Here is a 26,406-nt window from a genome sequence, read left to right as displayed (position 1 = left end):
GTGTTTTTCCACTTTAATTTTGTGTGTGACTCCAAATCCAGGCCTACATTGGTTAATAAATTTGATTTCCATTGATGGTTTTTGTGTGATTTTGTTGTCAGCACATTCAACTTTGTACAGAACAAAGTATTCAATGAGAATATTTCATTCATTCAGATCTAGGATGTGTTATTTGAGTGTTCCCTTTATTTTTTTGAGCAGTGTACAAATAAATAATACAAATCCTTTTTGAACTGTGTTCAATAGAAACAGTACTAAGAAAAGCTAATTTCTTGTTTTAACCAATTTACTTTAGTTTTGATGCCTAATATATGCTTCAAAAAAGTTGTGTTGGGGCAAGTTTACCAATTGTTTTAGTTGTAGTTCCGTTCTTGCGTGATATAACACTTTACCAGTCCGAGGTCTCTGTTGTCTTATATTTTGTACTTAATAGTGTGTCACAGAATGTAGCTTGGCATTGTCTTCCTAAAACAAGCAGGGACATCCCTGAAAAAAATATCATCTGGATGGCAGCATATGTTGCTCCAAAATGCATGCGCACGCCTCTGCTTTAATGGTGCCCTCCCAGATATGCATGTTACTCACTAATACGCCTCCATTCCATGAGAACTAGCTTTTGAACCTTGCGTTGATATCTACTGTGATGGCCCTTTCCTTTTTAGCCCATAGAATGAAACATTCATTATTTCCAAAGGCAATCTAACAGGTTGACTTGTTAAATTTCCACTCTGTGTCGGTCTATTGTAGGCAAGCATTCCCCAAAAGAAGTTGGCGGCGTTTCTGGATGTTGGTGTCCACTTTTTGCAAATTCATAATGTGCATTTGTAAATGTTAAGACGAACTGTCTTTACTGACAAGAGTTTACTATAGTATTCCCGAGCCAAAGGTTTTATTCATTACAGAAGCATGCCAGTTTATAATGCAGTGTGATCTGAAGGATCAAAGGTCACAGTCACTCAATTATGTTTATTTGTCCTTGCCATTTACGCAAGTAAATCCCAAACACATTCACTCAGCAGCTTCTTTGCTTAATTTACAATTTCTCTTCTTTTCTTGTCTATTTCCATTTTTCCTTTGTCGTTTCAGACCCATAGCATTGAGCTATCTTCTCAAATTGAAAAAACACAGGTGGATTATTCAGGTTTTAGGCAAGAGTCAAGTTTTATTTTATTGTCCAATCCTTTAAAGATAAAAGCTTTAAGGTACTTTTAAGGTCTTGGACAGTTGTTAGAGGTCCCATTCTCTCTATATCTTTTAATGATTTTTGAACCCTTATGCCAGTGGATTATCTTGTATCTATTATCCTTAAAGCTATACTACCTAAATTTTGGGGATTTCTCTAGTGGAAATGTGGAACTGCACACAACATGTAGAAGAACACTTTGTAACATAGTTTGTGTGTTGGGTCACATCCCTGAGCGGATGAACCTGAGGAATCTATTGAAACAGCATTCAAAGAGAACTCAATCAAAACTAGGTGAAGGATGCGGCATCCGAGGATGCAAGTGAACAACCTACTACCGTCATTACATCCTTATCAGTGTTATGCTGATTTGGCATTTGTGATCTAAACATGGAGCCAGACCTATTTTCAGTGTGTGTGATGTTAATGCACGAAGACGTATGATGCGGTCTGAAAGATTCCAGCAAAATTCAACCAAACACATCTGACTGATTTCAGGCTTTGCAGGACAAATCACATCAAAGCAGTGCACACACCCTGTATTTTAGAGTGTTTTTTTTCTTCTTGTGACTCAGTAATGCTACTTTTTATGATTTTAACAAAAAATCTTAGTGTAATTTACAATGCAAGCTATAGTAGTATTGTTACCATAGACCAGGGTTATTTAACTATGATTCAATATGGTCCAGTTAAAGAAAATTTCCTAAATTAAAGGTCCGGAGCATGATAATGTCTAACTTGCATACTGTTTACTGAAGTAATAGTATTGATATGAACATCTTATATAGTCAACAACTGAATGTCACATCAAATAAAACACAATTCAGTAATATTTCAATAACATTTATTGTCAGTTTTCTTTTTTAGAGCACACCATGTAAAATAATTCACTTTCTTCTCAAACTGCTATTTCATCTTGTTCCTCCCCTGTGTGTGTATCACTCACTTGAGTCTCAGTGCTCATCGTAATGCACAGATCTGATTGGCTGATTAGCATCACGTGTGACATTTACAACGCATGTGATTGGTCTGTGAGTCTCCTGGGCTGCTAAAGCCGTTTCGTAATGAATAGAAATGTTATGCCGATTAAAATAGGACCACCCTGTCAAAATTATAGTATTATCCATAGTTTATTGGTTATAGGTCTAGGTTTGCATAGGACAGCACCTGGGTCCGGACTCGGACCACAGTCCGCCTATTAGTGACCTCTGCCATAGACATTGCATTACTGCAAAACGCAGAACAAAAGAAAATTACCAGTTGGCTGCTGGGATTACATGCTTGTTACAACTAATCATCTTAATAATAGAAATATAGTGTATGAAGATTATCAGTGATGATTTCATTTTGAAAAAACTTAAATACTATTGAACTTAAATATTATTTTCATTCTTGTATGCAAGAATGATGGGAGTGAGTGGGAAAGTAAGTTTTCGCTTAAGGCTCCCAAATGTTCAGAAATGGCCCTGCACACTCTGCTATACTAGTAAGAGTGCTTGGGTAAGGCTCCTAACATGGCATTCCTTTGTAAGCAGTCTGCTTAAATATGCAAAATCCTGACATAATGTAAACAATTACAATAATTGTTATGATTTAATTGTGTAATGGGGAATTAATGAATTATTAGTATATTTGTGTATCTCTTGTTATTTTTTTGTCTTTGGTGGCTATAGCTTTTGTGTCTTTATCAATGCCCTGGGGCTCCCAAACATTTTAATTTTGGTGGGCCAAAATTGTGGAGGTCAAAAAAATAAATGGTAAACATATTATTTAACATGACTATATATTTTGTTAGTACAATACTTCTTAAATACAATTTTAGAAGGAAAAGAAGAATACTAAAATTTACATCTCTATTTGTAAGATGAGGTTCTCATTGAACGATGGGGCTGGGTTAGGGTGACTTTCCAGTGGACCAAATCAAAAGTCCTCATGGGTGAACTTTGGCCTTGGGATCACATTTTGGGCAACTGTGAACTAGATATTGAGAGTGGGCGTTCATGCTTTCATTCCAAAGCTACCAAATCACATGACCATTACATCACTTCTACCTTGTCTTGTCGTCAGCATTGCCTGGCCCAATGAATGCAGGTTATGTTCTTTTAAAACTGTCCTCTCTTGGATTTTTTTCACACTTGCTGCCTAAAATATAACTGTACTTTTTAGCGACTTTGATTCGGTCAAAGGTAGATTTGATACGAATTGCCAGCTTTGCACATTTTATCAAGGGATTATTTCACCAATAAAATGTTTTATATTATCTTTGATACCACACATGGGAAAGCAGTGCACCCAGGGGCTATAGGTCAGGGCAAACTCACTGATAGGTATTTGATGGATGAAACGTGGTTGAACTTTACTCAAAGCATATACAGATAAGACTGCTGTGTCTGCTGAGCTTTACCAGCTATTATGCAACTTTGCTGTTTATGACCGAGGCCCAACTAAGAGGGCAGCTGGAATGACAATCCTCGATGGATGTTAAATTCTATGCTACAGGCTTAATAAAAGATCAATAAAAAAATGGAGAAGAATTTCAAAGACCGTCTGGGCATGTGGAATCTACAGTCCAACCCAGGAAAGCCTTATGTCACCCATGAGCTCCTTTTGTTTCCACCAATAAGTAACTATCAGCTACCCATAAATAACTTTAAGATAAAGCAACAAGTGTCAGCTTCTGTAAAGTAGCTGAAGTAGTGGAACCATGATACTGCACTAGAGGGCGATGTTCCCATTAAAATGTACTTAAAATGTTCTTATTTTGTCCGAAAATGCTGGGATGAACTATCAGCGACCTCAAGCAAGATGTCATAGTTACAGTTAAAATTTTCTGTGTAATTAATTAATTGTTAAGACGGAATCATTGAGAGTGGTTTGACATGAAATGCTTCATTCTAAAATAACTCAATTTTTTCACATGATGGTGATAGGAACTGGATTTCTGAAGTGTTTAATGCCTCTAATAGCTAACACATGCTACCATTTAAACTGGTTATGGATACACTGCCTGATTGCTGAGACACTGTTTTACAATAGTTTTGAGGTAAGACTGTGGCCTTAAACATATTTTTAAAGATACATTCATAGCAGAGTGGTAGATGCAGGGCGTTGTAAGGCAAAGTCCCCAAATAAGGTTTCTTTTTTTTCAGATTTACCACTATTGTGCCATCACTGATCATTCTGGACAGTAAATAAAAAGACTGTATTTGGCAAAGCACAACTGCTCAACAATCCTAAGCTATGGCTTGTTTATAATACATTATCTGTAAACATCAGAGTCAAAATACTGTCATTTTGGCTTATGACAACAGTGGAAAACACACACAAAAAAAATCTCTGAGCGGAAGCTAAGCTGAAGCAAAACTCAAAGGGGAATACATCATGCATATAGTAGTGCAGCTAAGGTTAGAACGTTTGTGATGTATGTTTGAGGTAATGGGATATAAATAATCTAAGGACAGACATTTTCAGTCAAAGAATCAGGTAATATGCAAGTTTTAAGTTTTGTTTAGGCCTCTCTGGTCACTTGGTAAGAATGGGATATGCTCTGATTTCTATTTTTGCTCATTGGTTTTGCTCTCATGTAGTTATTAAATTAGATCCTTATTTTAGTTTATCCCCAGGGTGACAAAGGCATGTGGTCAGCATTGCAAAACGATTTCTGCACTATTTCTATCTGCCCAGTCATTAAGAAATTTTCTCATAATATGAATGGGAGCTGGCATTTTCAAATCATGTATAAAAATAGATAGATTCAAGGTTTTGTTCAAGCAGCTATGATTTACTAAACTGGGGTTTCTGATATTTTGTTTGCTTTTGTGAATGCTTTCAACATTTTTTTTGTAATTGTATAAGTGTCATGGAGGTCTAGATTGTAGTCTTGCTGTGTTTTTTTTACTAATTTATCTCAACTGCGGGCGCCACCTGGTGGTAAAGTATGATTATACAAATGTGAATCCCAATAACTGCAAACAGGGACATCACTACAGATTTATGGACAGGGGGCTCTGCAATGTCTTTTCTCAAACGCTAGAGGGCGCTCCCGAGTGAGCCCAAAATGAATGGGTTGATATGGAACGTTTGAGCAAAATGATAGTTTATAAATGCTTTAACATTTTAATGTAAAATAATAATACTTTCCTGAACACAGAACAGCATAAAACATTTTAACACCGCTGTTACATTTTTAAGAGCTTTTAAACTCGAGCGATAGGAATTTAAACATCACCTCATGTATGTCCATCATATCATGAGCGCGAACAGCCAATGAGCTGCTCCGCTCGCCCATCAATCATCACGCTCTAGCAGTAAAGCCCGCCTCCTGCTGCCCAAAACCAGTTTACTGTAGAAAAAGGGAAACATACAGATGAGTTTTCTTTGTTTTGTTTTCTTTGTTCTTTTTTTTGTGAAATACATCCTTCTAATTTTTAAAATTAAAGAAGCGTTCTGGGCGAGTGATTAGAAACTATTTGAAACTATATGAGCTCCATTCACTCCCATTCACTGAGGACTCACTACCGGGCGCCCTCTGCTGGCCAGGTTCCTCATAAACTTGCTCTGTTATGGTGCTACTGGGGAAAGACCCTATCATCTGCAAAAGGAGCCAGAACAACAACAACAGCAAAAAAAAAAAAAATTTTGTGCATGATTGAATACAGCGCTACAAACTATTTGTGAGGTTTTTGTCAGATTTTTCCGTTGATTTCAAATGTTTTTAAATGATCATTTGGCCTTTATTGTTGCATATGTTGGTCTTTCCTTAGTCAAAGAGGTACGAGCCTAGTCTTATATGGCTTGAAATAACTTGCTGGCGGCATTGCAAAAATGACAGCAGAGTAAATGCACTTTCCTACAAGGACTTGGGCACAGAAGAAGACAATGAGTGTGCCATTTTCTCGAAAATGCTCTTTTTTTTAAAACAATAAGACAGAATGGGGACTAAACTCACAGGGGGAAAAGAGGGGCAGGTCATCAAAAGGCACATGTAACACGATGACGGTAAAACACTTCCAGGACGCTAATTAGCCGAAAAGGACACAATTTACTACAAGGTGCAAGCCAGAACATGTGCTCATGGATCAGGTCCCCCACAACGACCAAGAACTGTTTTCTCCCTCTCATGTTAACTCGGTTGCCAGGCAGACTTGAGTTGGACATCGGTCATCGCTTCCCCGTTGTCAGGTGTGCCGCTCTCAGCATGATAACCTGGTATCAGTAAGGGCAGCAAGTTGTTTCCTAACTTTGCTGCACTCGATTCAGTCAACAGTGCTTTTTGCCATTTGTTTTCAAGTTGAGCTTTGTTGATGCACTGCTCAAGTCCCTCAAGCTCGGTGACTGCATTGCATTTCTGACACCAGTGCAGCATCTGTGCAGAAAAAAGCGTGCAGTCTGCCATGCGATCTGTCAGAAAAATGCTTTTTACTGAAACAGTCTGAGAGGGGATCTAAACTCATGTAGGAGAAATGAGGGCAGGTCATGAAAAGGCAAATGTAACACATGATTGTAAAACAGTTCCAGCACACTAATTAGCTGAAAAGGACACAATATATTACAACCAAACATTCATACATCTCAACTTTAAAACAACAGCATATAACACATGAAATTTAACTAAAAAAGGCTAAAGAGAAAGTCCAGTGGTGATGCACATTAGCTTTGTTAAAGCCACTACTAGAATAGGCAATTCAAATTGTATCAAATGCTTTATGTACTTGAAGACATTCCCATGCTCTTCTGTTTGGAAAGTTTAGTTTTTGGACATGTTTGACCCTATGCAAAGTCTACAGAAGACCTTTTGGGCTAATACTGAATAGTCAGGGCTGAGGTCATTTGCCTCTGTACACAAAATGTGCACAAGAGAGGCCACATTAGGCACTGCTGGTTTGCCTATACAAATACTGCATTCACTAAAGCAATTATGGCTAAAACTACATTGAGTAAGTTCTCTGAAGAGTGTCAGGCTGTTCCCGTTTCTATGGACATGATGTTATGTGTTTTTCATGTGGGAAATCGGTGAACTCTTCACATATTTGCAAAACTGGACTGTTTAGGTAATTTGTAGGCAGAACTCACTAATTCCCAAACTCCCAAGATCATCAGGTATAGATAAGCATGAAAGGAAAATAACTGCTAATACATCACAACCTAGTCATCACCAGTTTCAGAGATTATTCTCTTGAAAACGCCATAGGCAGTAGAAATCAAATCAACACATCACTTCAAAAATGCTTCCCTGTAGCAGTAGCACTCTTTCATATGCTCAGTAACTCATCATCTGTGCCGCATATCCTCCTGGGTCATGTTGGATTGCTGGAGCCTATTGCACTCCTTGGGCAGAAGGCAGGAAATACCCTGCACTGTTAGAAATAAAGGGTCTGTGCAGGTACATTTTGTTCATCAAGGTACAAACATACAAATGTAAATGCACCCCTTAAATGTACAGCAATGGTTTTAAGGTCCGAATATGTACCTTAAATATGTGAAATGTATCTATTTGTACCTTTTCATAATCAAATGTTTTAAAACAGAACTATAAAATAAAAAGCCTAGAGATGAGACAGGGTGTATGGAGTCAATACAATTGACAATTGTCAATACAATGTAATTTCAATGGACTATGGTGCAGTTATGTTCCCTGTCTAAAAGGTACTGAGATATACCCTTGAGGGAACCACCCCAGTGACAGGAGGCGTACTGCCCCAGTCACAGTTTAATACCTTAGTGTGGACGTGTCACCAGTCCATCACAGAGCCTCGTTCATATAGTCATATGCAAAAGTTTGAATTACATGTTTTGTATTTTAATTCTATGTGAATATTAGCTAACACATCTTCTACAGGAACAAAAATGTTATAATGGCATATTTTGTTAATTTCATTGCATAATTTCATATTGGAAAAAAATGAAATATAAAGCATGCATAGGGAAAATTTTATGTTTTCTTCTTTCCCCAATATGTTTAAATTCAGCAAATAAACTGTGCATCAAAAAGTGCAGAAGTTCTCTGTAGAGGATGGATGCCTGTTTTCACTTTTGCATTGCAATTGTACCTCTACATTTGCACTTTTTGCAGGACTGTAGACTCAGATACTTGCATACTTATATATTTTTCACATTAAAATGGTTCCATGTAGCACCAAAAATGTTTCTTCAGCTTTTCAACTCTTTTTGGTGCTAAAAGCAATCCTTTTCAAAAAGGTCCACATACATATATATGGAACCACAACCCAATCTCCATCAATTTGAAGAACGATTTCACCATGCAAAGATCCATTTAAGCAAGCAAATGGTGTTCAGGGTTCTAAACAGAGTCATTGTCTTTACTAAATAACCACTGATAAACTCTTTTTAAGAGTGTAGTTATAAATATTCTGTATACAGTAAGTTTACATTCTGTGAATAATGCATATTTCATGATACCCTGTTTGGCTGCCTCTTTGTATTTATTTGTATTTGTATTATTTGGCCACATTTTCTGTTATGTATTGTCCATTTATGCATGCATGACTTTCAGCAGGACAAATTCCTCATATATGTACATACGATTTAGATTTAAAGGAGTAGGATTGCGGAAATCAATGTGTAAGAACTCCAACTGCTCTACGTTTGGATACACAATAATTATTTTATTAATTTGGCTACACAATAACGATTTATTTGGTGCATAAGCATCCTACATAATTTATGTACCAATGTAACATTACACTGTCTGCTCCAAACATACCCCATTATCAAGACCTTTAACAAGAAGTCGAGTCTGGCAGAGCATAACTTTGGATAACAGCGGCACTTTGCATGACATTGTTTGTCCTTGTTTCAGTAATAAACTGTCAGTCATAGCCCACTAGTCATAGGCTACTTGGTTTTCTAAAATGTTAACACTGTCTTTTCAAGTGGGAACAGTCAAATGAAGCTTTCAGAATAAAAGGACACGTGCTGACAGCTTCACTAAAAAAAAAAAAAAAAAAAAAAAAAAAAAAACACCTCAGAAAACTCCTGTTAAATAGCCCACGCTGTCACAGGACAACAGGACAGTACTAATCTCATCAAAGAAACGGTGGCGTATCGCGGATGATAAGGACAGAACTGGTGCAGCGCTAGTCCAGAAACCCTTTAACCCGTCTCTTATCACTTTTCTTGGCAGCGGAACCCTCCTGCTCGCGTCTGTCCAACCAGAAGACGGCGGCAGCATCGCCCCACATCACCCCACCGCGGGGCATCACCCCACAGCCTCGCAGCCACTCACAGACCCGCTGCCCGCTCCAGCTTTGGGGTTCTCAAGCTCCGCCTACCGACGCTAGTCCCGCCTCCAGTTCCACCCGCGCCAGGGAGACCCGTCCACTCAGAAGGAGAAGGAGGCGGGGCTTCAGAACGCCGTAGTGCTCACAGTAACACAAGTACTTCATGCAATCGCTCCTTTCTTCATGCCCAATTTATTAGCTGACAAAAGTCTTCGCCACCTTTCCAAATACTCACAGTTGTGTGCTCTAATGTAGCTCGCGGTAAGCCGAGTCTGTAGCCTGCCTAAATCGTTAAAAAGTTGTCAGTCAAGATGACTTAACTGGTAGCACGGTGACATGACTACTTGCTAAATGTTATCCTGTTTACCTTTTCTTAGAGACGCCCACTTTTTGTAGGCATGCGCGGTTTGTAGCGGGTTTGTAAAAATATTCTATTATTAAAATCGCTTCAAGAAACAAGTCAGAGTTATCTGAGTTATGAGTGAAGCTGAAATGGCTCCTAAAGTCCATGATATGAAATAATAACTTCTGTACCCAAACAGTGGCCTGTACGTACAACAGAGTTTAGACTCGGTCCGCAATTTGCATGTGCGCCCTGTCAGTCATTTGCGGTGAGTGCAATGAGGTGAGTCGTAGGTTAGCATATTTCGGTCAATGCACTAAGGTTAACTTTGACGTTTGAGCCCTTATGGTAGGATGCTGTCATCAGATAGATCAGAGTTCCTTAGTGCTGATCTACATCTGCACATTGCACACAGTGCTTTCCTGCACTAACACACCCGTTTTAACTTTAGGAATGGATTGTTAATAAGCTGATGAGTTGCGTCAGGAGTTGATAGAGCAGGTAAAATGTACAAATCAGATGATTCCAGGAGCAGGACTATGAAACACTGGTCTTGGAATATTACACTTCTGTTAGCGCGTCTTTCCTGACAATTCCTCAAAGCCTCCGTTATAATAATAATAATAATAATAATAATAATAATAATATGTATTGTTACATATTATTATGTATGTAGAGTTGTATTGTATCGCTAGATAATTGCTTAACAATGTATGAGCGCTAGACAGATGTTAAGATTTGACCGATGTTTGATGTACTTATATTGTACTTGGGAAGAGAAAAATGTTCAGGTGTTCAAGCATATTCATTTCATTTTTATAAATGTTCAATGTATCAGCATGATATACTCATGAAAAATAATGGATGTCAGAGCAGTCCACAATTTGCATCTTTGCATCCATAGTTTCCTAATATTAATAAGAATAGTATTAAAAACTTTTAGTATAGTACCTTTCATACACAAAATGCAGCTTAAAGAACTTCACAAACATGTGTAAATAAAGCAAGCCTAAATTGAAGTGACAGAGAGAAATACATAAGAAATTTTTTTTTGGGCTGAGTTTGGGCTGCATATGAAATGAACTGAAAATACAATAAAATAAAAATGAGCTTGAACACAACAGATGGCAAGACTACCACCAACATCTACATGTAGAATTATTTGAATAATGTGTTATAGCTACGCGTGGTATTCTGTCCCACCTGTATCCCCACAGGCTCCGCCTCCTGCGCTAGGATTGGCTCGCAGTGAGTTCGCAGTCAGCCCTACTGGCCTGTTAGCTAATCCTAGCTCAGAGCGGGATATTTCTAGCCAATCCTCGCGTAGGAAGGTGGGTCTTGTCGGAAAACATGCACCTTTCAGTGTGGCACTGTCTCCACATCCTCGCTGGATAAAGCCTTATCTCAGATATCACAAAGGCTAAACAGTTCGGTAGGCGGGGCGGCTGGTGTTGGAGCTCCGCCCAGAAACACAAAAATACGGCAAGACTCGTGAAAGCGCCTAACAGCGGCGTGCAGGACCGCAGGCGGGCGCCTGCCACACCGAAAGAGGCGCGGCGAGGAAACAGCGGCCATCCGGACGACTGAGCATCTGTGCGCTGACAGAGCAGCCTCGATTTAGAGCTACATAACGCACAGCTTTGCCATGGAGCTCTTTAGCATGGTGAGTGAAGACGAGCATTTGTCTTTGTGATATCTGAGGGATGTGAGGTTTTTACAGCTTTATTAAGTAGGAAGGATGCTGCTGCTCCCTTTATACATTCGGACAGATATTGGAAGAGGTTTCTTTTGTCTAGAAAGTCTAACTAAGCCCTCTGATAGGATGCATCTTACACACTAGCTAATTGATCTCTTCAGGGTATTATTAACCGGCCTTTTTGGTTGCATCCCAGTAATTCAGTATAAGTATTTAATCATGGATTTTACGTTAGGGCTTCCAAAGGTCAGAGGTCTTATTTGGTCTTCCAAGCTGTCTGGAGGATCAGAATTGACTAAATTGGACGTTTAACTCAATATGAAGACCATCTGTTAAACAAGTGAAATGTACAGACTTATGCACTGCGAAATGAATAAGGTGCGTTGAAATGTATGTGGCTAAATCTTTTATTGCCAAAAAATGTCAACCATTTCATGGAGGGTCCCAGTTCTGAGGAACAGAACCCACTACAGTCCACTTTGCAGGATTCTACAAGCTTCTGTTCAGCTACAAGTTAGCAGTGACCTTGCTTTTCTTATGGAAACAAGTCATTAGAACCACAGAGAAGTGAAAGAAGCACAGAAATAGATTCCCAGGCATAGGCCAGTGGATGGCCTTGTTTGGTCAGAAAGGTGGATGAATGAAAAAAGTTTGAGTTTGTACAGAATGGAAAGTCTCGTCTCTCCTCCAATTCTGTGCTTGATTTTGCCTACAGATGTTGAAGTTAGCAACATGGTTTCAGCAAAGCTGTGTGTTTGTGCACAACCATATTTACTGAGGGACCTTTATTATGTGCCAACTTATCTTTTTATTATATGCTTAATCTTTTATTAGAGGAGTATGGGGTGATAAAATTCAAATGCATGAACTGAGGGAACACTTTGGAACCAGGTCATCTCCCACTTACACTGGTGGACATATTTCCATGAATACACACTCACAGGGATGCACACTCAGCCAAGCATTCTCAGCAAGGCTCTCACATGTTTGGGATACACACAAAGGCCTCTTAATTTGAGCTTCACCAGGAAAATAGCAAAGCAGAGGAAGGCTTTGGCAAATGAATGAATAAATAAATGAATACAATTTCCAAGAAGTCACAATCATATAATCATATAGCAGAATCATATCGGTCTGGTCAGAAAAGGACTGGTGCTTGGATGATGAAATTTTATTTCTATTTATAAACTTATATTTGAGGATGTATTTATGGTACTCCAGAAAACAATCCATTTTACTGCATTTGTAAACCTGTAATGCTAATTTGTAATTACTGTAATGCTAATCTATATAGTCCCATTTTCTACATTTATACAGTCACAGTTTAAGACACCTTTATTTGCACCAAAAATACTACTTTTAGAATAAATACAACTTATATTAATGCAACCAGCAGTGATGTTATTGTAACAGCAGTGAAATTGTAACCATCCAACTGGTTTGGTTAATCAGTCAAAGAAACACTTATTGCCAAGATACATGATTTTGAATAATATGCTCAGGTGCCTGAACAGCACTGTGTATCTATCACCATCACATATCAGCAGATATGTAAGTGAAAAACATTGGCCCAGAATTCCCATACTGGTGCATCCTTAAATTTTTCCCCTTTCCCCAAATGTAGTCTATTGGCTAAGGCATGTTTGATGTCTGATATTTGCTTCTTTAGTTTCCCACTGGAGCTACGAGGCTAAATCTATAGGACAGAATATTCTAGACTTTCATTAGCTGTTAGCTACATTAGCCACGCGGCCCCAGTGCAAAACTAAGGAAGGATACTTTGACATAAATCCAGGTCTAAGGATGTTAACAAAGTGGCAAGTGGACATTCATTTGAAAGATGATGGAAGGTGAGGGTAAATTTTTTTTAAATAAAGGAGGCCCTCAGAACAATTTGGCTAATAAATGCCTAATGACATACTTTGTATCTACCCCATCATGCTCCAATGAGCAATTTTCTTTTCTTTTTGCAAACCAGCTTTGTTGATCTTTAAATTTACAGTTGCTTTTTCTTCATTCTAAATATTTATGCCCCCCCATATATGTACACAAAGTAAGATGTACCTCAGAACACTGGAGCACACATTATAAAGAGTTAATGAGTTATAAACGTCCAACAAATGATGAGATACACAAAAGTAAATTCCTCTGCATCATCATCCCTTAGACTGAAAGGGATTTCACATACGCTCATCCAACTAGGTTGCCCTTTACCTTGTCACCATATTCCCTCATAGTGTCCAATCAATAAACATTAAAGTTCTTAGGAGGACAAAGCAGAGCTCTGTTTTTAAAAAAAAGAAAAAAAAGAAACGGGCAATCACAGCAAAACTGAGTGACCTCTCACACAGATAGAGAGAGACGGGAAAAGAGAGAGCCAGAGACAGACAGAGAGTGGGGGTCAGTGACCTGTAAAATGAGAAAGGACACATTGGTCTTTTTAGTACAGTGAGTTTGTCTTTGTTATCATCTTATTTTTTGCTGATTATGGGAAATGCAAACCATTATAGTGGGTGTATTAGAAATAATATACCCAATAAAAAGGAGAGAATCTATAGGAGAAAGTTTTAAAGGCTTTATTTGATGCTATTATAGACCATACAATATAAGTTATTTGACACTGCATGGCTAATCCATCCATGTGGTTTTATATTTCTTATTTAAACTTCACTTGTAATTAAATGCATCTACAAACCACCATGTACAACACTGACATGGAGTCATGGATCAATGCTTGCGAACGATGAACCTTCCAGTATGAATTCTGCTAGCAGGATCATTTTTCGTCTAACAAGCATAATTTGTAATTTGAATATGTCTTATGCAATGGTAGGGCACACAGAAGGTCAAAGACAATCAATCCAGCAGGCCAGCCAATGATTTTTTGTTTTCTCTTTTTTTTGTGTATTCCAGAACCACTACTATGCCATAGACAAGTGGATAAACAATGCAGTGGATAAGCTATTCGGAGAGAGAGGTTTGTGCCTTCTGTCTTCTTTTCCACATGTAGATTTTCAGTCCTTCCCCTGTTTAACATGCTGTGCAAAAAGATTGATTCTAGTACTTTTGTGTTTCATTGTTTCTGTTATTTGGCACATTCATTCTCTAGAGACACTAGCAAGGTCCATATCAGCCCCATTAGTCCTGATAGATAGGAGATAGAAGTAGATTCACTCAATGTAAATTAGGATTCAGTATAAAAATTCTTTGTTAATCATGAATTGCTGCTATGTTAGAGGCTGTAACTTGCAGAGTTAAGTGTGTTAAAGTTCATCTGCAGTCAATCTGCTTGCAGTATCTAATCCGTATTATTAGTACAAGTCTTTGTGGAATGTCATGTATGCGCTTTGGGTCCTAGCTTTTGTAATATGTACTAAAGCTAATTAATAGTTTGACATCAATCTATGTATAGATGAATCACATTTTTGGACAAAGACATTAATTTATGCTGACTGCCCTCCGCCTCCCCCCAGTCTTCAAGTCATGCCAGCGCTGGCTTTGTGCTGGCTAGAATGAGACTGCACAGCTTAAGGAATACAAATGTCCCCCAGAGATCCCTCGAGTCTCCTGTTAAACATCAGCTTTCAAACTGTTAACAGTGCAAGTTCTTGTTAACTATAAAGAAATAGATTAAATAAAGGGTTTGCGGTTTAGCAAAATATATTATCACAGTACAATAATATAAAGACATTTTAACAATACATGATATGCATTACAATTTTAGTCAAGTTATTAGATAAGGCATATCATCATGTTTCCCACTCTTAACAAGAATGTGACTTGTCAAACTTGTCATTTGTAATATTAGATCTTCTTTTTAGAATAATGTTCATATTATTAGTAATATATATTATTATTTTGGTAATATGTTTTTTACTGGTAGATCCAAGAGTGCGAGGATGGCTGCTGCTGGACTCCTGCACACCTACTCTGCTCCTCACCTTCATCTACCTCCTGATAGTCTACCTGGGATCAAAATACATGAAGAACAGGCCAGCCTACTCACTGAAGAATGTTCTGCTACTGTACAACTTCTCAGTCACCATGCTGTCATTTTACATGCTGGTGGAGGTAAGAATCAAGACTAGAGGGATCTAGTTCTGGTCCTGGAGGGACAGTTTCCACGCAATACTGTAGATTCTAATAGAGCCATAGACTTATTCAGTAACTGCTGTACATGGGTAGAAGAGGTGAAGCGGGTTCAATTGACTGGTTTTATTCATTGCTCAAGCTACTATGAATGATTTGAGGGGCTCCTATGAATTATTTGGTAGCTACTACAAATTATTTAGTAACTAGTATGAATTATTCAGGAATTACTATACATTTTTCAGTAAGTAGTACAGATTACTCAAGTTACTACAAATTATTCTGTAGCTACTATGATTTACATGGTAGCTACAATTAATTATTCAGGAACTAATATAAGTTCATGGGTAAGTGTAAATATTCAAACAACACCATGACACATTCAGTAACTAATCTGAATTCTTTGAGTGTTAAGAACTAAGGTATGTGCCCACATACAGCTGTGTAGGATTTACGTGGTTTAAGAAAAACAGTAAAAAAAGATTTTGAGAAAGAAAGTTTTTAAAACAGAAAAGCATGATAGTCCTTATGTGAAAGAAGACACAGAAAATGTGAGGGAGAGAGAAGAAAAGGCAGAGGCAAAGAGATAAATAGGTAATGAGTGCATGTGAATGTAATGATGCCTGAAAGGTCAGTGTCTGTGGTCAGAGCGATGGAATAACAGCAGAAGTCAAAGAACGCTTCTGTCCTGTGAGATGTGAGAGGGGTAAAAAAAAAAAACCTAGAGAAATGGAGTGATAGGGAAGTTAAAGAAGGGGGAGACTCAGAGTAGAGAAGAAGAGTAGTAAGAAGAGTTCCTCCTCTCTCTTTTTAATTTTCTTACTTAAAAATTATTTGCACTTACATCTTTTGCTACTGTTGTGGTGGATGCTTGTCTCACTTTTTGCCTGTGTTTCTGTGTGTGTGGGTAGCTAATTTCAGCAACCTGGTCAGCAGGCTACCGTCTGAAATGTCAAGCCCTTTTTGATGCAGGGGAGGGCGACATCAGGGTAAGTAAGAAAAACTACAATTCCCATAATCCCTTTTTGCCATTCAACCAATTACATACTAATGGGCTGTAACTGAAAAGGATCTCTCATAGACCTCTGATGTTGTGTATTATTCTGTAGTTGGAGCTCGTATTAGCAACTCCTTGTCCAAATTTTTTAGTCTGTGAGTAAAATTCATGGGATTTTCGAAAATCGCCACTTTCACGCCCGGTGGTTCACAAACAAGTTCCAAACGCGACGTGTTTTGTCTTTTAGTCAAAATATGAACGTTGTTATGTCCATGCTAATAGCAAGATTCACTCCTGCACGTCAGCACAATAGTAAGCCTACTATTAAACCTGAACACTATTACATAATATTACACTTAATAATAATGATAATAATAATAACAATTATGATAATAATAATAATAATAATAATATGTTGAATTTATATTAGGCCTTTCTCTAAATAGACTGTTTTTTTGGAGGACAAAGTTTTTAAAGTCTATGTACTGAGAACTGAATGTATAATTATACAATATTATTTAGCACACAAGCATATATATATATATATATATATATATATATATATATATATATATATATATATATATATATATATACTTGAATGTTTTCATGGAAAGCCATGATTAATACAGGAATGATACCTGACACCTAAAACAGGGTGTTATTCATTTAGTTATGTGTTTCACTGAATTTCACAGAATTTTCACAGAAAAAGAAGACAAACAAAGTCATTCAGAGTGGTTTGATGTGCAAATGGTTAATTTGCAGAGAAATGTACCAACTTACTATCGATTTCATTACAGTAGTGGTGATAGGAACCAGGGGTTGCAATGTTTACAACATAGTTATAGCTATTTTATTTACTATCAAAACTACTAGGGAGGCTATATGTCTCTTAAGATTATATTCAATGATAATAATGGTAAACTGGTGCCACTTTTAGGGACTATTTTGCCTTATAACACCCTGCCTGTATCTGTCTGCCATTAAAGTATTTAACAAGTGTGCTTCAGGCCCAAAGGTTATCTCAAAACCACTGTGAATCAGTGTCTCAGAAATACTTTTAACTATTTTGTTCAAAAACTTTCTAAGTGAAAGTTTTTAGAGGCATCAACGTCTGGTTCCTATCACCACCACTGTAAACAATTCTGGCTCTGTAAGTTTCCCTGGAACGGAGCATTTCACAACAAACCTCTCTGAATGACCTTGTTTATATCTTAACAATCTAACTATTAATTACATTTTAAAAAGTCAGTGGAATTTCCCCTTAAACCAAACATTTTTTCCTCCTACGCAGCCTTGTCTTTTGACTTACTTCATCCATCTTGAATTATCCAGATCAAGCACTTGCTATTTCTGAGATCATCAATTCTAGCGGCCGAATCCGATGTGGTACAGTGAGCGGTATGTACTGAATGGGAATGTGATGAGGGACTGTTCAAAAAGGCTGCTTAACAAGGCTTGGACTTCCTCTTATAGACTGAAAATAAAAATGACTTCTTTGCCAGGGTGCTCAAACACCAGGATCAAGGCCCCAGCCTTCCTTTAGTGTTTCTCTATCTTCATTTCTCTATCTTCACGCATGCTAAAGTGGGGAAACACTAAATTGTGCAGTGCTGTGATCCTCCTGAATTTGAGTTTGAGAACCCTGCACGTGAGCATGGGAACATCAGCATGAGACATCTCATAGCCATGACCTGTTTGTGCTCTGTGGTTCAATTCCAGCACTCAGTACTCAGTGCATTTTGCCATGCTACAGGCCACTAACACTCTGTTTTCTTTATACTTATACTTTTCTTTTTTATGCCCTTTTTAGTGTTGTGTTCTGCATACTGAACTTGTTAATACTTCCTTTCAATCCATTTAGGCATGTGATCCACTCATCACAACATGTGGTACTGTATGGTCAAACTTGGAATATGCATGCACAACATAGGAGTCAGTTTCATTATGCATCAAGTTATTCAAGATTTATCAGATATAAAGAACAAAGACCATGTGGTTGTATTTGCAATGTTGCAAGATGTATGTCCAAAAGTATCCAGACACCCTTTCTAATTAGTGAATTCAGATTCTTGGGTGCACCGACTGCTGACAGACAGTCAGCTGTGCACAAGGCACAAGGTATAATCTCTAGAGAACATCAAACACCTTTGAGTTAGGATGAGTTGAAGTCGCATTTGTGAATCAGACCTAATCATCTAACATCAGTACCTGACCCCACTTGTGTGGCTGAATGCAATCAAATCCTCACAGCAGTGTTCCAACATATAGTGTAAAGCATTTCCAGAAGAGTAGAGGATGCACCAAAGGGGGCGGACATAGGCCTAATCCCCCTTGATTTCAGAATAAATGTTGAATGAGCAGATGTCTACAAACTTTTGGACATAAAATGTATGTGCTTTATTTTTAGTTTAGCAGTACTGAAAATACATAAGAAATAATTAACTAGAATCTTTCATTTCCTTCTGAAGAATGTGAAAAACAGGCAAAAAAAGTAAGTTATGTCACATTTGTAAGGCATTCTTTTACCACAAAGTAACCAGCACTTAGGATACAAATATACACATATTTTAAAAGTAATTAAAAACATTTTTTTTTCTTTTGTCAATGTCAATAAAAAAATTCAAAAGGTCCACGCTATCGTGACAAATAGATCAGCTTGTTGTACATTTGTGTTAGATATAGGTGCCAGGTCACTCGGTACAGTCATATGCTTTAGGCGCCCTTGGTCAAATTATATGTTTGGTTAATTTTCTAAGTGAACATAAGTTAAAACACCCTCTACAGAGCCACACACTTTTACGCAGTTTAATGAAAAAATACTATTTCCTTGCTGAATCTAACATATTGGGAGAAAATGAAAAACAAAATATGCCCAGTGAAAAAGTTATGGCACATTTTGTATGTTATCTTTAATTTTGATCCAATATGTTAAATTCAGCAAATAAATAGAATTTCTGCACCAATCAACAAAATATGTTATTTGAAAGGGGGTGTTCAAACTTTTGCATACGACTATATATACAAATAACTGGTGAAACACCCATGCATTTAGTGATTAATCTGTACTCAGTGACCTAAGCCTATTCTCTCTCTGTAATGTATAGCTTTGAGTCAGGAAAACCTCCCATGTAGTGACAACCAGTAAAAGGCCAAAGTCTTGTTTACATATTAAATCTATAACACCATACCAAACCACTACTACCATATATACAGACTATAGGCAATCAAGGCAGATGTTACATATTATTATTCTGTTATCAAAGGTCTTGTGATCATATATGTGACCAGATTGGGTCTTTTTTCTCTTTCTTACCTGGGCAGGTGGCAAAAGTGCTGTGGTGGTACTACTTCTCCAAGCTGATTGAGTTTCTGGACACCATCTTTTTCGTTTTGAGGAAAAAGAACAATCAGATCACCTTCTTGCATGTGTATCACCACGCCTCCATGTTCAATATCTGGTGGTGCGTCATGAATTGGATTCCTTGTGGACAAAGTAAGTAAAAACAAAAGGAAAATTTTACAGTTTGCACAATGCAGTCAGACAGATTACATTACATTACATTAAATTTACATTTACATTTAGCAGACGCTTTTATCCAAAGCGACTTACAAATAATGTGGTACATAGAACAAACATAGTCAGGCCTTAAAGGAGGCCAAAGGGTAATAGCGGGGTAGAGAAGGGAAGGAGGGCAAGAAGGAGATGAGGTTGGTAGTGGTTAGATTTGCAAGAGGCGATTAGAGCAAGTGCTCCCTGAAGAGCTCTGTCTTCAGGAGTTTCTTAAAAATAGCGAGGGACGCCCCTGCTCTGACAGCGGAAGGTAGCTTGTTCCACCATTGGGGAATCAAGTATGAGAACAGTCTCGATTGCTTTGTGTGAATGTTTGGCAAAGCTAAGCGACGTTCATTGGAGGATTGCAGCGGCTGGGCGGTGCTGTAAGCCTTTAGGAGCGAGTGCAGGTAGGAAGGAGCCTGCTCTGTTAACACCTTGAAGGCAATCGTAAGAGTTTTAAATTTGATACGAGCAGCAACCGGTAATTACCAGATACCAGATAACGTTCTCCTGGCACTGGCCAAAGCCAGACCCATCCATCAGACTGCCAGATAGACAAGCGTGATTTGTTACTCCACAGAATATGCTTCCACTGCTCCAGAGTCCAGTGGCAGTGAGCTTTACACCACTCCATCCAGCATTTGGTATTGTGCTTGGTGATGTAAGGCTTGCATGCAGCTGCTTGGCCATATGGTCTGCCAATTTGTGGTTGCATTGCTGTGGTTGCTAAACACTCGCACTTTTCAGTAATACCACTCACAGTTGAAATATCTAGGATGGAAGAAATTTCATGAACTGACTTGTTGCAATGGCTGCAGTACCACACTCAAATTCAGTGAGCTCTTTAGAAAGACTCATTCTTTCACAAATGATTGTAAAGGCAGACTGCATGGCTAGGTGATTGATTTCATACACCTGTCATAATGGGACTGAATGAAACACATTAATTCAGAGATTAAGAGGTGTGTCCCAATACTTTTGCCTATATATTGTAAATATGACAATTTTTTTTGCAAGTTTTAATTATTTGCTGAATTTAACATATTGGAATACACACACACACATCCGCTTATGCTTCTGAGTCACGTGGGGGAGAGCTGGAGCCTATCCCAGCTGTCATTGGGCGGAAGACAGGCTATCCCCTGGGTTGGGGATAATTAAAGTAAAAATAGTTATTTTAATTTTTGCATTACCATTCCTATTCTTTATTATCCCTAGGCTATTTTTGAGACTGTGACGTTAAGACAGATATATTTCAATCTTTGTTCTGATTGCCTGCATCCTTAGTTCAAAAGGTAGCGTGGGTGGAGATGTGCCATAATAGTACTCCTTATTACTTCATTGTGAATGAGAGAGCTTAAAAAAGCAAGTGTACTGCAGTGTTGTACAGTGTAGCCAATCCATCTTATCCAACTCATCAGATTTACAGTACAGCACACACAGATCTCATCTAGGGTGAGATGAGGTCACTGACATGCTGATTGATCTTTGTGCAGGTTTCTTTGGGCCCACATTGAACAGTTTCATCCACGTGCTGATGTACTCCTACTATGGTCTGTCCACCATCCCCTCCATGCACAAATACTTGTGGTGGAAACGCTACCTCACGCAAGCCCAGCTGGTCAGTACAGCTAGTTTCTATTTCTTCTGCTTAAATTGTTTCCCAATTTTTGTCTTGATCACACAAAAATATTTCTTCACTGTTGAAAGTTTTTACATATGTGAATGTAATTTTTACAGTTTTATTCAGTGTAATTTTAGATTGTTTCTATTCATCCATTCATTGTGAAATGTTAACAAATTGTAAAGGGCAGCTGGTGTTTTTAAAAGGTGTTTTATTAAGTTGGTTTGGCAAAGCCCATGTGGTGATATGGGTGTTCAGTTGTGTTTTATGGCCTTGCCCTTTACACACAGAGATTTGTACAGATTCCCTAAATCTTTTGATATTATGCATCATAGAGGGTGAAATACCTAAAATCCTTGCAAATGCTCTCTACAATGTCTTTACACCTCTACTTATCCTTGCTCATAAAAGACTCTGTCTCCATTTATACCCAAGCATGATTGTACAGTATTATTTGTCAATATGATTTCACAACTTTCTTTATTCCAGTTTTGTTTAAACACAGGTCAAAATGGAATACCAAATCACTGCTTTCTGTTTGAAATTCAAATTTATACAGTCATTATTGCATTACATGGAGAAGAGAGTTATTTCTAAGTATTGTTCTTGTCTGTTCTTTTTTTTTTGCTTTCAGATCCAGTTTATACTAACTATAACACACACACTCAGTGCAGTGGTTTTCCCTTGCGGATTCCCACTGGGCTGCCTGCTGTTTCAGTCCAGTTACATGGTTACACTCGTCATCTTGTTCATCAACTTCTATCTGCAGGTGAAGAGCCCCAGTCATAAATAGTGATTGTAAATCAGTGACTCCACTGGTATCCAGTAATTACTTTCACATTTTATTGCTTTTTTCACTCCGTATCTACAAGCTTATAAATAAAGGTGCCAAAAAGGGTGTTTGGAGTCATAGCATAGAACAACTACTTGTAGTTCTGTAAAGAATCTTTCAGTGGATGGTTCTTTAGAGAATCATATTTGGAAAAAAAAATATTTGTGCAGAACTTTTGTTTTTACAGTTTAAAGAATCTCAACATGAAGTAAATGTTAATACCAGTTACAGGTTCCTCAAGAACCATATATGCAAGCCAAGGAAGAAGCATTTATTTTTAATAGTGTATATATGGATTCTATGCCATAGAATAGACCTAAAGAACTATATTCAGACATCTTTTACTTAACAGCAAAATGAAAGCCATTTTAAAGCCACATCACACCATTTTCTCTGCATACAGTTTGCAGAAGTTCAGGCACCCTGGTCAACTTACATTTAGTGAAGTACACATTCTCTATAGAGAACTTGCTTCTGCGCATTTTAATACACAACTTAATATGTGATGAAAAGTAAAATGCAGAATGTGGCCTGTGCACAAGTTATGGCACACAAATATTTTTTTCCAGATCTGGTAAAATTTGCAGAAAAGTGACCAATTTAAATTTGTTCTCTGTAGTTGTTATCTTGTTTTCACTAAGAAAATCAACAAAACATGCAGTTGTGTTTAAGAACTTAAGAACATACTGAATTTTTTTTCATGCATGTGCTCCATTAGTTACATTCATTACCTAATTCATTAATCTGTCACTTTATTTTGTAGACATACAGAAAAAAGCCAGCAAGAGATCCCAAAGCTGGAGAGATTGCAAGAAATTACACAAACGGTGTCTCGTCTGTCATCAACGGAGCCAAACATAAACTACTGTAACAACAGTACATAACTCAAGATTCCTCTTCTCAATCCAATTATGCGGAGACACTAATCTGATAGCAGGGATAATCCTCTGTAATTATTCTGTAATCATGGTTTTTGTATAGACCACTATTTTTAACCTGTTTTTATATCACGTTTTGGTTCATTCCTCTAAAGACTTGACAGTAACTCGATGTTCTGAACGTTTGAAAATATTACAAGTCTCACAGAGACATATGCATAACCACAGCTGTTATCATTGGGGAAAAAAACTTACCATCCATCATCATTCAGAAATTCATTGGTCTAAACGTTTCTCACTCTTTGAGAATCATATTCAGAATCTATGTAGGAAACATGAATTTACCATCACAATAATCCTGGACTGACCACCATAACAGTATTGAGACCATCATTCATTGAAAGATTCATTAGAGCTCAGGTCTTTCTGCAGTAAAAGTCCTGCATATAAGGACTGAATGTATGGTAAAGCTGTAGGCATTCATAAGCACATCATTGTGCATTTATAAAAGCGGTGCCTTGTGGAAGTATTCAAAAACCCGGTATTACTTTTTATTTTGCCTCGTTACAAACAACTCCTCTTCATGTATTTGTGTGAACCATCGTAGTGAAACAGAAATCCATCTAAACCTGAAATTCACTTCTATGTCTTTGTTTAAATGAACCAAAATATGTCATATCCCACATTTGTAAACCCTAGACATCGATTCATTCCAGGTGAGTGGTATTTTTGTTCCAGTAACTGTTTTCAGATCCAGAAACTTTACTACCTCGGACCTTATTTATAATATTTGCACCAATTTATCAACCTTCATATACCAGGTACAAGTTCCCAAGCTTAATATGAATAATTCTTAGAACATTCTTGCATAAACATGTGCTTGAACCGAGCCTCCATATGGTTGTCCACATGTGGTTTTTGAGTGTAGTTTTTGCATTAGAAAATGCTTTTCAGTCTGGGTTGCCAAACAAAAATGGCAGACTTGCACTGTGGGCTATAAGGGCATCCAAGCAACAAAAATATTTTAACTATCTGCCCTTTAAAAACAACTTGAACCCTTGTGCACTAGTATCAGTATGTTCATGTTAAGTTCTACTATAAGCATGTTTGAGTTGGCAGGTTTTCTCTTTAAAGTAGATGCATCAGAAATGTTGTCCATGGTAATTAATGACGTGATGCAGATGCAGCAGATAGAGATTAGACTGGAAAAATGCTGGAGTATTTTATAGACATAAATTAAATGTTGCTATTTTATAAATGAGGCCCCGATGTTTGATTATACCTCATGGCTGGTTTCTTCCACCTCCTTTAAATTGCCTGGACATTGCCCAGAGACTGCAGTACTAAAGCTGTGCAACAGGTGGATGAAAACAGGGTGATTCATAGACTTCAGTGACACTGTTTAAATTTTAAGAAATGTAGCTCTCAGAGCTCTGCTCTTCTGTTCCTGCTGAACGGTTTTCATGCTGTACATATACCTACACTGTGTCTTTCACTTTCGACTGTAACATTTGTGACCAGAACTGATGATTTGTAGCCTGGAGGTCAGAGTTTTAACAGTACTGTTTGTTCCAGCTGTCGCTGTGCTCTGTCATGATGTTCCACTGAATTTTTTGCTGAATGTTCCTTTCAATCAGCTCTTTGCATGGCTGATGCAGTATTTTCTCTGAAATATGTTTTCAGCATCTCTTTCATTCTCTATACCTGCTATAATTTCTAAGTGCTATGTTCATGTTCTGTACTGCTCTTTGAAAGACCATGCATGAGTGCTAGATCTCTCCACCATTCATAGGCCTAAATCCAAGCCAGGGCTATCTGCAAATCAGTGCTTTCAGACAGCTAGAATGTAAACAAAAATGTACTGCACAATCTCCACCACTCGGGCTAGTTGATTCTCCACCATAAATGTCAGTGAAGGCCTCACTTTTCAGGCCTACTGTTTCAATTGGGGCAAATTGTGCTCTATAAAAAGTGACCCTCTGCTGTAAATTTTTCATACATTAGCAATTACCTTTCATACTTTACCATTACATTACCAATGTATGAAAACCAGCTCTAGGAATTTATTTTGCTGTACATTAGAAAATGTTGGATTATTTTTCCATTCTATAGCAGTTTTTACTTTGTAAATACAATTAGAAATACTCAAATCTAAAACAAATCAAGGTAATTTACTAAACAACATGTGCCTATACTTGTGTTTGGCAATGTTCTGTGGCATATTTGTTCTCATGTATATGTTCATTTTTATGTTCCTTTGGACAATAAACAGTTCTTTGCAAAATAACAAAGCATTCAAGTGTTAATGTGTAAAGTCTAACCCACCTACCCTGAGACCTGGAACAGTTTTCACAGAGTGGATTTGTTCCTAGAATTAGCAGTGAAGTGAGGGATTTACTGCCCTGTCCCAAATTCACATGATCAGTAACTCCATACAATCTGGATACATACTGTAACGATACTGTCTTCAAGATTACAAAACTCATAGCATATTAAAGGGATCTTCCACTGATTTTTCTAAATTTCAAATCATTAAAATGTAAACAAAGTCAGCGTTGGATGTGAAATGGTTAATTGTAAAGAAACTTGCCAACATGGATTTCTTTAAAGTGGTGGTGATGGGAAGCAGGGTTCACAATGTCTACTACACCAATACAGCTATTTTATTTACTATCTAAAACCACCAGTAAACCAGTTTTATATGTAATGTTGATCATGGTAAAACTTTTTTGGCAGCAAATTCATAACCATGTCAAGTAATAACTTCCTATGAGGGAGCTATTAGAGGCATTAAACATTTTAGACATCTGGTTCCTACGACCATCACTGTGAACACTTTCGAATAGGTAAGTTTCTTTAGAACAGTGCACTTCACATCAGCCCAATGGAAAAATCTGTGGAATTTCACTTTAGCACTTCTTTAGTAACTACCTCCTAATGTATCATATGAGAACTATGAAAAAAT

At 37.6% G+C, this 26,406-nt stretch overlaps 1 protein-coding gene across 1 annotated transcript; it reads left to right on the top strand.

The window, feature by feature from the left end:
* The first annotated feature begins 11,146 nt into the window (after positions 1 to 11,146).
* Positions 11,147 to 25,732, top strand: elovl2 (ELOVL fatty acid elongase 2). The gene is made up of 8 exons (XM_017696189.2): positions 11,147 to 11,429; positions 14,376 to 14,439; positions 15,346 to 15,533; positions 16,463 to 16,540; positions 19,876 to 20,047; positions 21,604 to 21,728; positions 22,366 to 22,500; positions 23,327 to 25,732. Exons 1-8 carry the CDS (start codon positions 11,412 to 11,414, stop codon positions 23,432 to 23,434), a joined length of 888 nt encoding a protein of 295 aa, XP_017551678.1. The 5' UTR covers positions 11,147 to 11,411; the 3' UTR covers positions 23,435 to 25,732.
* Positions 25,733 to 26,406: the final 674 nt, after the last annotated feature.

Source organism: Pygocentrus nattereri, chromosome 24, assembly GCF_015220715.1.
Source record: "Pygocentrus nattereri isolate fPygNat1 chromosome 24, fPygNat1.pri, whole genome shotgun sequence".
Classification (NCBI taxonomy): domain Eukaryota; kingdom Metazoa; phylum Chordata; class Actinopteri; order Characiformes; family Serrasalmidae; genus Pygocentrus; species Pygocentrus nattereri.
Note: the sequence above shows the minus strand (reverse complement) of the source record. Positions and strands in the feature narration are given on the sequence as shown.